This window comes from Pinus tabuliformis, chromosome 1_1 (genome assembly GCF_031772625.1).
Source record: "Pinus tabuliformis cultivar Carrire ecotype Pingquan chromosome 1_1, CPIR1, whole genome shotgun sequence".
Classification (NCBI taxonomy): Eukaryota; Viridiplantae; Streptophyta; class Pinopsida; order Pinales; family Pinaceae; genus Pinus; species Pinus tabuliformis.
This window is the reverse complement of record NC_142297.1, coordinates 29,784,758-29,798,619: the sequence shown is the minus strand read 5'-3', so window position 1 is coordinate 29,798,619 and position 13,862 is coordinate 29,784,758. Positions and strand designations below refer to the sequence as shown.

Genomic DNA, 13,862 nt, shown 5'->3' with positions numbered 1-13,862 from the left:
AGCCTGACCATAATATTTCAAAAAAATACAATTATTAAAAACTAACGTGGTTGACTTTACCAATCTCGTTGCCAACTCGCTCTTGTAAATCGGCTGGACTGTATCCTTATGAATCTGCTGGTCAATCGATCTTTGGAAATCTAGCGGAGCGAAATCTCCTTTGTTACTTCCTACTGATCAGCACCGTCTTATTAACAAAAATGTCTCAGCAACATGAGGTAGTGAATCTGCAGGTGGATGCTAAATGCTGCGGCACCGTAACTACTCTATCCTTACGCGGTCAAGCTTCTCTTTCTCTTTTTTGGCCCTCAAACGTATGATTCATAACCACCCACGGATCGCTGAATCATATCACAGAAATGCCGAAATCGATCGAGCAAAACTGACAGAAAGGCATTCTAGAACATCCCACAGTAAAAACAACGTAAACGACGCTGAAGAAGCTCACGAAAATGGCGCCCTTCAATTTATAAAGTCTGAATGTAACCACTGGCGCTTGTAAAACCGTCCGGGAAAGGATGAAAAATTACCATACTCATAAATATATATGTAGCACGTCTATTTATAAATTATAATAATTTAATAGGTGCAAAAGGGTGGAACTTCTAATAATTCAAAGAAATGGAAAAGATTAAATACATTTACTTAAAAATATCACAATATAATGCAATTTAAAAAGATTTATGACCCACAAAATTTGCAGCTGAGGAATGCCGAGAGGCCTTTCAGCAATGGGATTTGGGTGAAGAGGGCCATACGTTTGGACATTCCGGTAGTCCCAGACGAGGTAACCTACAGAAATGGTGATTAACGTTGACTGCACTCGTATGGATAATGGGGAGTAGGTTGAAAACATCCCATATTCATATTTAAATTATAAAACCCGTCTAAATATAATAATTTTTAAAATATTAATTTTCAAATTATTAAACAAAATATTATTAAAAAAATATTACTAACTATAATAATAATAATAAATAAGCGGACTCCCTATTCCATCACACCAAAATAGTTCGACAATGCCTTTATGAAGTTCCATCAGACCAGAAAATCGGACATGCCTTTTGTGGAGTCACTTGTGATTTATATGGCAATGCTTGTTTTGAATTTTGACATAAAATCAGGAATCTTACATGACCATAAGAAATCCAAGTAGTCAACATCACCCACTCGTGGGGTTTGAACCCACGACTACGGTGTTTGGATTTTACCCAAAAAATACAGAGAGCTTGAGATGAAGAAATCCCGACTTGTGATTCATTGTGCCAAAAATAAGAATTCCAGATGACTTGCGATAAGTTGTGCCAAAAATTATAGCGATTTTGAGATTAAGAAATCCGAACGGGCCGAACTCACGATCTGTTCCCTTCTATCGAACCTGCCAAAAAATTAAAAAGATTAAAAAACCCAGACGGCTCGAACCTAAGACCTGTCCCTTTCTTATTGTGAAAACAAGGGATTTTATATCTCGGGATATAAACGCCCACCATTCGATATATGAATGGGATTCCAGAGCAGGTCGATTCCCGGAATCGACCCGCCGCTGGTCGGGCGGGGTGGGGCGGCCCGGGGGTGGCGCTGCCACGCAGTAATTATCCTTAATTTAATATAATATAAAACAATATTCTTTCATGTCAACTGATTAGAATTTTTAACATCCTTGCTCTCAAAAGAACTGTGGATTGCTGATTTGGTTTCTAAATATACACACCATGATTCAAGCTCTCAATGAGGCACCCAAATCCTTCATAGAAAACTATCAAAACTCGAAGGACTAACTGTGAAATCTGACAACTTCTCAGCCTGTCTATTCGATCATATCTTGATCTTGATATGAGCTTCGACGAGGCCTTGATACTTAGTCATAAACCTAGATATATAACTGCACAATCTTGATCTACTACTTCTAGATATTCAGGTTATGCTTGATTGCGAAATTTCTGTTTTTAAATTTTTTAAAAAGCGGTAGCACACACCACAGATTGTTCTGCTACTATGATATAAGATTGGAAATGCACCAATAAGGTCAAAAGCAAACACGATATTGACAAAGGAGAACACATGGTTCGAAATAAAGTAAGTTTATGCAGTGTCATGCCCTTTTTTCTTGATAAAATAATGGTGGATTGTTAAAATCTAAATCCATAAAGCTTATTGCAAAACTATGATATTATGGTGCTTTTCTCCTATGCTCTATTATATGCTTCCTCTCATTGGATGCTTTATTACAAAATATATAATCTAAAAAATATCCGGTAAAGTGTTTCTCCTCCTTTAAAGGCCTTAATCATTAAAGTTATTGAAGATAAATAAATAATAATAAATGTCACTGGTGTATGTGAGCAAACTAATATTAATTATCTGTCCAATTAGAGTATATACAAAAATCGAAGCAGAATAGGGAGCCAAACCATGAGGTAAGTTTATAAATGAGTTGTATTGGATGTCCAGCCATGAAAAAGATTCCTTCAATGAAATTAACTATTTTGTATATGTATATGGTATGGTTTGGAATGGAGTAATTATTATATATTTTTTATTTATATTTATAAATTTTAACTATTTTGTATATGTATATGGTATGGTTTGGAATGGAGTAATTATTATATATTTTTTTATTTATATTTATAAATTTCGAGTGAGATTTGGGGTTTAGAACTTTATATAGTTATTTAGACATTTCAATCAACCAACACTTTTTTGGGTTAATATTTTTTTATTATAGCTCACAACTCCTAAACATTATTATGAAAATAAAGACATTTCTAACCATGTAAAAAGCACCAGCATTTTGACAACCATGACGTAACTAGATGGTGTGTTATGCCTCATTAGCCACACATTTATGGCTAGCCATGTGTGGACTTCAAAGTTGAGGGTGAAGCATGCAAAAAACCTAATTTTAATACATTATTAAGCTATGTTAAATATAGGGCCAATAGGAAGAAAGGGATTCCATTATTTAGCATTTTAAGCCTTCCATAGTTGACTAGAACATCTAGAAATGGTATTTGAGAGCATAAAAAAGGAGGAAAATAATCTTTAGTTGTTATTCACACCATGGTGCCAAAGAAAACTCCATGGTGCGCGTCTCTTTCTTTGTATTTACATTCACATAACTAAAGGAAAAGTGGCAAAGCATAGGCCTCACATTCTAGATAGGTTTTCTCCCACATCCATTTATTTGGCCACAAAATGTGTCGAATGAACAAGAGGAAGTAAACATTGTTGAACAACAACAAACTCAAGGTATTATTAATTCTTCACAGGAAATGGAAAGAGAGATGTATATTGGTTCCAGAAGATCTCGTGCACAACGTGAAGCCATGGAAGACCTTTATAGGGGTTCAGTACATGATATTAAGGAGGGTTGCATGATTGCAGTGCTAGCAGATGGAGATCCCAAAGGCTATCCATTTTGGGTTGCTAAAGTTATAAAGGTCTTTACAGAAAATTAGGATGTTACAAGTGTTGAAGTACATTGGTATGCCACAAATACACACCCATTCAATGGTGTGTATAAGCCAGAGATGGTAGTTGACAAAAAAAATGGTGGAAAAAGAAAAAGAAAGGGTACAAATATAAATCGCCGCCGCACAAACATATTACAATTGGAGGATGTTGACATACTTGTTTATGACTTCAATTTAACAAAGAGAGGAACTCTTCGCTTCAAGATGACAGAGATTCTGAAAAGGTTGTTACCAGAAGGAATAGTGTTGACATGGGAGTCTGCTGAAACCAGTCGTAGATCTAGAAGACTTTTGAAACCTGGAATGTTGGGCATGCATGTGGACTCAGATGGGGCAGTAGTTGATGAAAGAGAAGAATATGGAACATCTTCGTCAGCATCCATTCACTCATCTGAAGATGCGAATTGTGATGGTGTGCAAGAAAATATGAGTGATTTTGAATAATTGTTTAAGACAGATTATATAACCGATGTATGCATCATATCTTCAAATAAAATTAATGTTTTCCATATGTTGTTAAATGAGAAGTTATGAAGCATTTTTATGTTGTTGGATTATGTCTTAAGTATGATAAATTTTATTGTTTAAATATCTACAATGTAATATCAAATTAGAGATATAATGTCTGTTTTATTCAGTATACAAATAAAGACTTCTGATTTCATTCAGTGATATAATTTGTTCATAATGTCATGGTTTTTTAATTTTATAGTTGAAAAAATTTCAATTTCTTTTGTATCTAGCATGGTGTGGTTGAAAACATGTTAAATTTATACTTAGGAAAGAAAAATGATATTCTACCAGAAACATTAATGTGTTTTTTCCTTAAAAATTAACTTTGTTTGAGACATAAAAAATTGGTTTTATTAGCATTTTTTAAAAAGTTTGAAAATTGACCCTAAAAAAAAAATCATTATTCCAGTATCATCACTTTCGTTTTGAAGCTATATTTTGCACGAAAATTTCGTAGTAAATTTCGTAGTCACTGCCATTTTTAAAACACGTTCAAAATTGACACCTAAAAAAAAAACATCGTTCCAGTATACACACTTTTCGTTTTTAGCACTGTTTTTGATGTTTTTTTGGGGTTTTTTGGCCAGAGTTCCCGTTTTGAGTTTATAGTTCCCGTTTCAAAGTTTACATTGTTTTCAATGTTACTAATGGGTCTAGTGTGAAAATTTGATGAAATGTGGCATTCATATTATAAGTATTGTGTACCAGGAGTATCTAGTGTGAAAATTTAGGAAACGTGGTCCCTAGAGGATATGGAGGGTTGGAGCCTTCAGTGAGGAAGTCGAAGCTTCCTGCCAGTAGTGGCTGGTGATTTGGTCAGGGAGTTGGAGCTCCCTTCCAATAGTAGCTGGAGAATGAGTGAAGGTTGTAACCTTCTGTAGGTCGGAGCCTACATACTAGTAAGCATATCGGCTAGTACAAGAACTAGGGGGATGTAGCTTCCATCCAGTAGAAGCTGGAGAACAATAGAAGGTTGTAGCCTTCTGTAGGTGGGTGCCTGCGTACTGGTTTTAGTTTGCACCAATACATGATTGTAAAGATATTTTATTATGATTAAAAGAAGACAGAAATGACAACAGTAGGTGGTTTTCACCCACATTGGGTTTCCACCTTAAATCTTGGTGTTCATATGTGTTGCTTACGTGTGATGGTTTATTCTATTATTACTGCACATGGTTACTGTTTAATGTTTAATAAAGCATTTATGCACTGATTAAAGATCAACATATGATGAATTAACTGAATCATAAGTCCATTGGATATATGCTAGTTGCCTTAAGAACAGTTTCGTACACACGCGAGTTCCCTTCCCTGAAGTAGTGTATATAAATATGATTATGGAAACAAAAAAGTTAGTGATTTGTAAATACTGATTCACCCCCCCCACCTCTCAGTATTATTTCCAAAAATTGGTATCAGAGGAGGTCCTTTGGCACAGCTTGATCGCTTGAAGGAGATCCATAGTGACAATGTAAAGAAGAAAAAGAAGAAAGCACCTCAAAATAAGAAGACATCTCAAAGGAATTGTGATAGTGGGAGAGACGATTGGCCATTATGCGGAAGCAACACCTCATATTCAGAATCACCTCAAAATGAAGATGAACAAGCAAAAGAATTATAAGGTATGAATTTGTTGTCCTCTGGTGATGCATTTCTCTGTTCATTTGAAGATAATGAATGTGACAGTGAAACAACTAAATTTTCTCTTATGGGTGAAAGAGAAAGAAATAAAATAGAGGTAGAATTTAAAAAGCTCAGAGACACAATTAGAGATCAAAAGGATCAAATTGATCAAAGGGAATGTTCCTACAAAGAAGAAGTTACCAGATTAAAAGCCTAGTTGGAGGAAGGAAACAAAGTAAGGAAACAGTACAAGGAAAATGAATACCAATGTCAATGGTTGCAGGATGAAGTGACATCATTGAGAATTGAAGTGAATGAAAAGGACACAACAACCAAGGAACTTTTAGAATGAACCAGCTACTGTGAAGGTCTTGAAGGTCTTGAAGGTATGATTGTTTCTCGAAAAGAAGATCTCAAAAATTCAAATAAGAGGAATGAAGAGCTACTCCTGGCATTTGGAGAACAAGAAAATGAAGTTCTCGAATTAAGGCAACAAGTGGAAGAAGGAAGAAAAGTTGAAGAAATCATGAAGAAGCAATATCTTGAAAAGGAAGAGCAATATTAGGTTGAGGTAAATATCCTAAAAGGTAAATTAGAAGAAAATATAAACTTTTCTGATTTCAATATAGTACTAAGATTTTGGATGATATTGTTAGTAGTTAAAGGTCTCCTACCATCAAATCTGGTCTTGGTTTTCATGTAACTGTTAAACGTGAATCTTTCTCACAAATTGAATCAAGGAACTCTAGTGCAAAATCAGAAATGCTCAACAATGAGATAAGAGATCAACCACGTCAACAACCAAGGAAAGAAATTCTTCAAAAAAAATCATTACTCCTAACCATGGAAGTGCTAATCGATTATTTCCTCTAGTGAATAATGTTGAATGTTTTATATGTCATAATTTTGGACATGTTGGAGCAAGATGAAGAAGTAGAATGGTTCAAGCTAATAACTGTCACACAAAAATATCATCAACAGAAAGATCATCAACTGAAGTTGGTCTGAGTCCATCGATCAAGGAATTCCTTTTGATGGGAATCCTAGTACTTTTCCTCTTTTCGGAAATATTGGTGCTCCTTATATGGCTACATTATCCCTTCCGGGATTTACCATTGGTTTGCCAGTATGGTTGTCTTCAACCTCCTTGGTTCAAAATGTCATGATTTCTCCACAATCGAGTACACTTCCATTTAGACAAAATCAAACTCCAGTTGATCCTAAAGTTGACACTTTACCTTCTTCCTCGATTGTTTCTTCCTCCCCTTCTTCCTCTTTGCCTGGTGAAAGTATTGGTACTAGTAACCAAGTGGCTAAGAAGAAGAAGAAAGGGAAGAAGAAGAAGAAGAAGAAAATTCAGCAGAGGGGAAACCAAGCAACCATTGCTCTGAATGCAACATCTAATGAGAAACTTCCCGTCAAGCCTCACAAAGTTTGATATCCATAAAAACTTTGTGTGGGAGACCATCTTCTTCGAAATTGTCTTGATATTCCTCAAATCTTAGAAGAATGATCTTCCCATTCACATCATCCTATGTCATCAACTTCTGGAGATCATGCTGGTGACACACCATTAACTAATGGTAGTAAATTTCATGGTAATAAGGGTAAAGTTAAGTTTCCATGTAGTTTATGTGAAGGGAATCACCCCATTCACCTTTGTCCCTATCTGGATGAAGCCAAAATAGTGTTGGATAACCGTCTTGCTTCACCGCAGCGATTTCCATCTGGTTACAAGGAACTATCCCTAAATCCTTCACCAATTGATGAGTTGACTGACTCAAATCAACCATCAGTCAAACCCACTCTCTCTGAAAGTGAATCCTATGAGTCTATACCTGACCTAAATCAACAGGTCGAGGTAACAGTTGACCCGATTTCACCTTCAGTAAATCGTACCTTTCCCGAAGAGAGTAAACATGATACCACTCAAGTTCTTTTTGTTTCTTCAAATTCTAAAGAGCTTGGGGGCAGTCCTCCTATTCCATTAAGACAGGAGGAAAATCCTCCTATTCTCATAACTCAAGGGGTTAATTCTCCCGTTTCTACAGTACCCCCTCCAAGTAGTCTAGTCACTTCCCTTGATTGGAACTGACTAGTAGGATTTTGTCTTCCTTCTTATGTGCCTTTCCAGATCATAGTAAAAGTTTGTAATATGATTGTATTTGGAACTATTATAGATGAAGGTGCATCTGTGAGTATCCTTTCCTCAACTTCTTGGCAAGCGCTTGGTTTGCCACCGCTTGTGCCCGTTACCTAGAATCTGTTAGGTTTTAACAGAGGAACCAGTCAACCATTAAGGATCCTCCCTCAGTTACCTATTACTTTGGGAGGAAAAAACGTTTATCTGAATGTGATGGTAGTCCCAGGCCCTTTAGATTACAATTTACTTCTTGGGCACGACTATGTTTATGGCATGGGAGTTATTGTTTCAACACTCTTTCGAGTGATCTGTTTCCCGCATGAAGCCAGAATTGTCACCTTTGACCAGTTTTCATTTCCCGGTCCAAATATGGCTTCCAGTCAACCATCTTCCCTAAATGGTCCTTTTGTACCAATGGTATCATCCTCGCCATGGGTTAATTATGTGGCAACCCTTTCCATACCTACATCAACTGACGATCAATTCATTGATGTTGTACATTATGTACTGGGGGAATTCGAAGTAGATCTCTCCTTCATGACCTCTTATGAGTTGTGATTGACAGGTCCGAGGATAGTTCATTGTCTTGTGTCAACCTCGTTTAAAAAATGAAACAAGGGTCTTCGAGGATAGTTCGTTGTCTTGTGTCAACCTCGTTAAAAAATGAAACAAGGGTCTTTGAGGATGGTTCATTGTCTTGTGTCAACCTCATTAAAAAATGAAACAAGGGTTCAAGGATGGTTCCTTGTCTTGTGTCAACCTCTTTAAAAAATGAAACAGGTTCATGGGGATTGTTCTTGGTCTTGTGTCAACCTCATTAAAAAATGAAACCAAGGAATTTGAGCAAAGTTCCTTGTCTTGTTTCAAACTCATTAAAAAATGAAACAAGGTCCCCTTGAGCCAAGTTCCAAGTCGAGTCTTTGAGTAGATCTCGTAAAATCCCAGTCGAGTCTTTCACTTGATCTCGTAAATGAACCTTTATTCCATCCACCTAATAGCCACGAGTAGTCTACTTAAGGGAATGTAATGAAGCTTGGGGGGCATGCACCTAGTGGTAAAGTTAAGTTTCCCTGTAGGTTATGTGAATGGAATCACCCCATTCACTTTTGTCCCTATCTGGATGAAGCCAAAAAGGTGTTGGATAATCGTCCTGCTTCACGCTGCAACTTCCATCTGGTTACAGGAGACTCTCCCTTTCATCATGTTGGGGGCATGTAAAATAATCTCAAGCATAGTTTTTCATTTTAAGATTGTGTAAAAGTAAAATTGAATCTAAGCATAGTTTTTCATTTCGAGCTTGTCTAAAAATGAAACTGAATTCAAGCATAAGTGAAACTGAATACAAGCATAGTTTTTCGTTTCAAGCTTGTGTAAACATGAAACTGAATCCAAGAATAGTTCCCTATGGTTCAAGCTTGTGTAAAAATGAACCCATTTCCTTGTGATTTCCATTCTATTGGCCTTTTCTATCAGATGAGCCTTGGTTGTTTCATTCCATCACCACCATCTCTTTGACCAATCATACGCTTTCACTTGGTTGGTTTGCCTTTTTTGAGGAACAGTTGAAATGAGTGGTCTTATTAGCCAGCCTCTTCACATAAATCAACATGTTTTGAGAAGTTCCAACATCACCAGAACTAGTTGCTACCCTAGACACCACTCGTTCCTCAAAGCGGATTCCTCTTTAAGCTCTTTTCAAACTCTCTAAACATGAAAAGATTGCTAAGCGCTTGTCCTTTCCAGCTCGTTAACATATTGGAAACGATATCTCTCTTGTATTATTTTACGCTTTTTAGGACTTGAGAGATTATTTTACAAAAAAGAACTTGTGGAGTTTCCTTTTCGTCCCTTTTCAAACTCTCTAAACATGAAAAGGACCGAGTTGTCTTTGTCGTTAAACTCGTTAAAAACATCAAATAGTGACAAACTTGTCAATCAAGACAAGGCCAAGTTTCACCTTCGCTAGACTCATTAAAGCATCAAATAGAGATGGATTCACCCGATCAGCAAGAGGACTAATCTGATGTCTCTTCTCTATTACTAGAGGAAAGTCATACTTTAAGCCAATGGAGATAGATTGGACTAGATTAACTAGTGGAAACCACCATTTCAATGAAAAAGGGGCTGATCTAAGTTCCTGACTGGGTGCTCTCCCTTATATCGTTGTAGGCAGAGATTTTCAAGCCTTCAACATAAGGAAATATTCCCATCTTCATCTTTCTTGATGTACAAGTTAGGATCACTTTTGCTTCTCACAAAACCTTTTTCATAAAAGAATGAATCAATTTTCACATACCAAGATCTTCGTGCTTGTTTCAAACCATACAAAGATTTCTTTAACCTGCAAACAAGATTCTCTTGTCCCTAATTTACAAACCCTTCAGGCTTAACAAAATATACTTCTTCTTTTAATTCACCATTCAAGAAAGAAAATTTGACATGTAACTGATACCATATTAGAGAACCAAAGAGATGCACAAGAATGAAAAAATTTCTTATAGATCAAATAGCTTAGACAACTAGTACATTATATAGGCACCCATAGACAACCTCTAGGACAATCTAGATCCAAATAATTTGGATCACCAACTCACAACACCAGCTACGAAGACACAACTCATGACAGATAAACTCAAACACTAACTACAAGAACAAAACTCATCGACTCTATCTAGACTCGTCATTTCAAAATTATTCCAACAGTTTCGAGTCACACCAAGATCCTTCTTCCCATTTTGTATTTGATATATATTTTATAAAATTATTAAAGATATTTGTTTGTTTTGTTTTTAATATATTTTTATGAAATTATTAAAAATATTTGTTTCTTTTGTTTTTAAACTTTCATGTCTAAATCGAAACATAGATGAAACTCAACAAAATCTGTAAATGGGGGATTTACTTTCAAAGTGTAAGTCTATTCAATCTTTGTAATCGTCATCTTCTTCATTATTATCATCTTTACCAATTAAATTATATATATATATATATATATATATATATATATATATATATATATATATATATATATATATATATATATATATATATATATATATATGACTTATGGAACAACGATGATAGCAAGGGAGGAATATTTTAATCTCCCTATCATTATTGGATTTTTTTTTTATATACATTAGTTGAAACATCAAAAGAGGGAACTCTCTAAATTTCTTGGATTTTTTGAGCTCTCGAGGTTTCGATTCAAGGTCCGAGCCATGAACCCTCACGCGTCTGCACTCATTCTGCAACCCAGTTACGTGGGACGGGAGTCAATGAGCAACAGCAACTCAATCGGCGGAGCTGCATCCAAGTTCATTGTAGAGGGATCTATCACTCGAGCCATTCAGCGATCTGTTGACGTCTCTGAGTCACTGAGAAGGAAGCGCAGCAAAGGGAAGGAAGAGCGCGAAGCAGAATACTGTGAGGTGAAGAGAGGCTGCGGGGATCTTCAAGCCGGCAAACTGAACTACTTGACAAGGTACGAACTCAGATCTATCACGCCTGAGACAATCACCCTCCCCTGCGAGTGGCTGATTGCCGATACAAAACCCGAGTTTGAAAACGTTGCCTCTGCATGGCTTTTGTATGGACCCGGGCTGATCCTTTCTACTATGGAAGGGAGTTTTCTCTTCAGATCCACCTTCAATCTGACAGATCAGGCATACAGCAGACTGGAAGGCCCATCCCAAGCCTAGATCTGGAGGCATGCACGCGCCAAGTCATCCCTCTGCCCAAGTGAAAAGGAAAAAATGGAGAGCACGGGCGAATGTTCTTTCGACCCAGGGTTTTATCTGGAACCTCTCTCGGATACGGAGTTGAATGGCTCAGATCCGACAAGAATCGAGCCACCCCAGAGTGCTAGGTCGGGGTTTCAAATCTTTGTTAAGATGCCAAAAGGAACCACAATCGTGATCTGGACATATGACAGTGACAGGGTTTCAGATCTGAAGAACAATATCGCTGATCAAACTGGCTACCCAGCTGGGGAACAACACCTGTTAAATGAGGGCAGATCATTGCAGGAATGCAGAACCATGCAAGAATACAACATCAAGCCAGGCTCCACAATCTTTCTCAATATGAGATTACGAGGAGGAGCCGAAAACGCTGGAACTAGCTCGCAAAGCAAAGGACTTTTTTAAGGAAGCAGTGAAGGGCAAAGGAAAAACCACCACAACTGCCACTGAACCTCCAGGGCAGTACATTGTAGATCAAATGCCGGAGAGCCCATCCATCTCCATCGAAATACCAGAGGTAAAAAACATATATTCAGATCTACAAAAAAATGCAGTTATTTGTAGATTTAATGGCTTTTGGCCTAGAGCTGATGCATTGTATCAATGGATCTACTTGGTTTGGACAAAAAAGTGCCAAATCTACCTATACCCTAAAGGGTTTTTTATAGTATGTTTTGATACAGAGGAAGAAAAGGAAACAGTTCTCAACCAAGGGCCATGGTTCTGGGGCAGTGCTGGACTGTTTATTACCCCTTGGTTTCCTGAATTTGATGCTAACACCATGGTGGTATCAAGGATGCCAGTATGGGTTAGGATGCATAATCTTCCATTACATTTTTGGCATTCAAAGGTCCTAATAGCAATTGGAAATACCCTGGGGAGAATATTAAAGATAGATGGAGAGAGACACATAAAAGGAATATTTACTTTTGCCAGAATATGTGTCGAGGTAGATCTCAGCCGAGGACTACCTGAGAGCATCATCCTGAATTTCAATAATACACAGTGGAAACAATCTTTGGACTATGAGAATACAGCTTTCAGATGCCGGGGATGTCAACAAATAGGTCATCTGTACAATGCATGTCCAAGCCTCAACAAGAGCAAGCAACAACAAAGGAAGCCGAAAGGATGGCAGAATATAGACGCCGCACTTAAGAAGGCAACTACAGCAAAAAAAGAAGAACAAAATACAGAAAAGGATAAAAATCAGGACAATAAGGACAAGGAGATTAATGAGGAAAAGGAACAAGAGCTCGAGCTAGAAATAAGTGGTAATAAACGAAGTCACAGCCCTGAAGGATCGGATTCAGATAAGGAGCAACCAATGATTACGACGGAAAACCAGTTAGCCGTTATTGACTCCCCCCCCAACATGGATGGTTGGCGAAAAGTGGAGAAGAAGAAGGGCAGGAAGACTTAGGCCAGCTGTTTTTCCTTTAGGCTGCTCTCCGGAAAATTGGAGCAGCTCTTTCCTTTTCTGCTTTTAGGCAGTACTATACATTGCGGGCTGTATGATCTTCTTTCACACAGCCAAATTGAATGCTTAATGCATATGCTTTGTAACTTTTTATTTTAATAAAAAGTTCGCTTTTTTTCTTTGGAAAAAAATGAAACATCAAAAGAGTGATTTCATCAAATATCTCATATTGCTAAAACTAAGGCAGCTATAGAAATTAAATTGCTATTAAATTTTGATAGGCATCACTTCATGATAAGCATCAAAACACCTCTTATGATACGGTCTCATATTGCTAAAATTTAAAAAATCCAAAAAAATTAATTAAACTATAACCTTACTTAAATTATTATTATTATTATTATTATTAATTATAAAAATAATTTATATAAATTAAGCAGTTATATATTTAAGAATAAAAAATATGTAATAAGATTCTTAATCATGAAGATTCACCCTCATTTTACAATGGAGATTCTTAATCTTAAATAGGCATTGTTACAATAAAATGGGCTAATATTATGGAAAAACCATAACTCATTTCATATGACACTTGTTCATATGACATTTTTCTAATTAATCAATTTAATTAAAAAGGAAAAAAGGGCAAACGTACTTTGTAGATAAATCTCAACCTTTGATTTGTGTATACTACTAAGAATATTTTAGAATATTAAATGGAGGCTAAATACCTACTATTCGGGTAATAATTATTGATAATTAAATTAGAATTATGGAATCCCTATTCCAAAATAGACAAACCTATCAACTTAATTAAAAAAAACCTTAAAAATTAACTTAATTATATATATTTTAAAGGATTATAATTTTTTTTATTATATATATATATATCTATATATATATATATATATATATCTATATATATATATATATATATATATATATAT

General features: G+C 36.2%; 1 protein-coding gene across 1 annotated transcript; it reads left to right on the top strand.

The window, feature by feature from the left end:
• The first annotated feature begins 11,507 nt into the window (after nt 1-11,507).
• On the top strand, nt 11,508-11,900 carry LOC149211444 (uncharacterized). The gene has a single exon (XM_089388392.1). It carries the CDS (start codon nt 11,508-11,510, stop codon nt 11,898-11,900), a length of 393 nt encoding a protein of 130 aa, XP_089244518.1.
• The last annotated feature ends 1,962 nt before the right edge of the window (nt 11,901-13,862 follow it).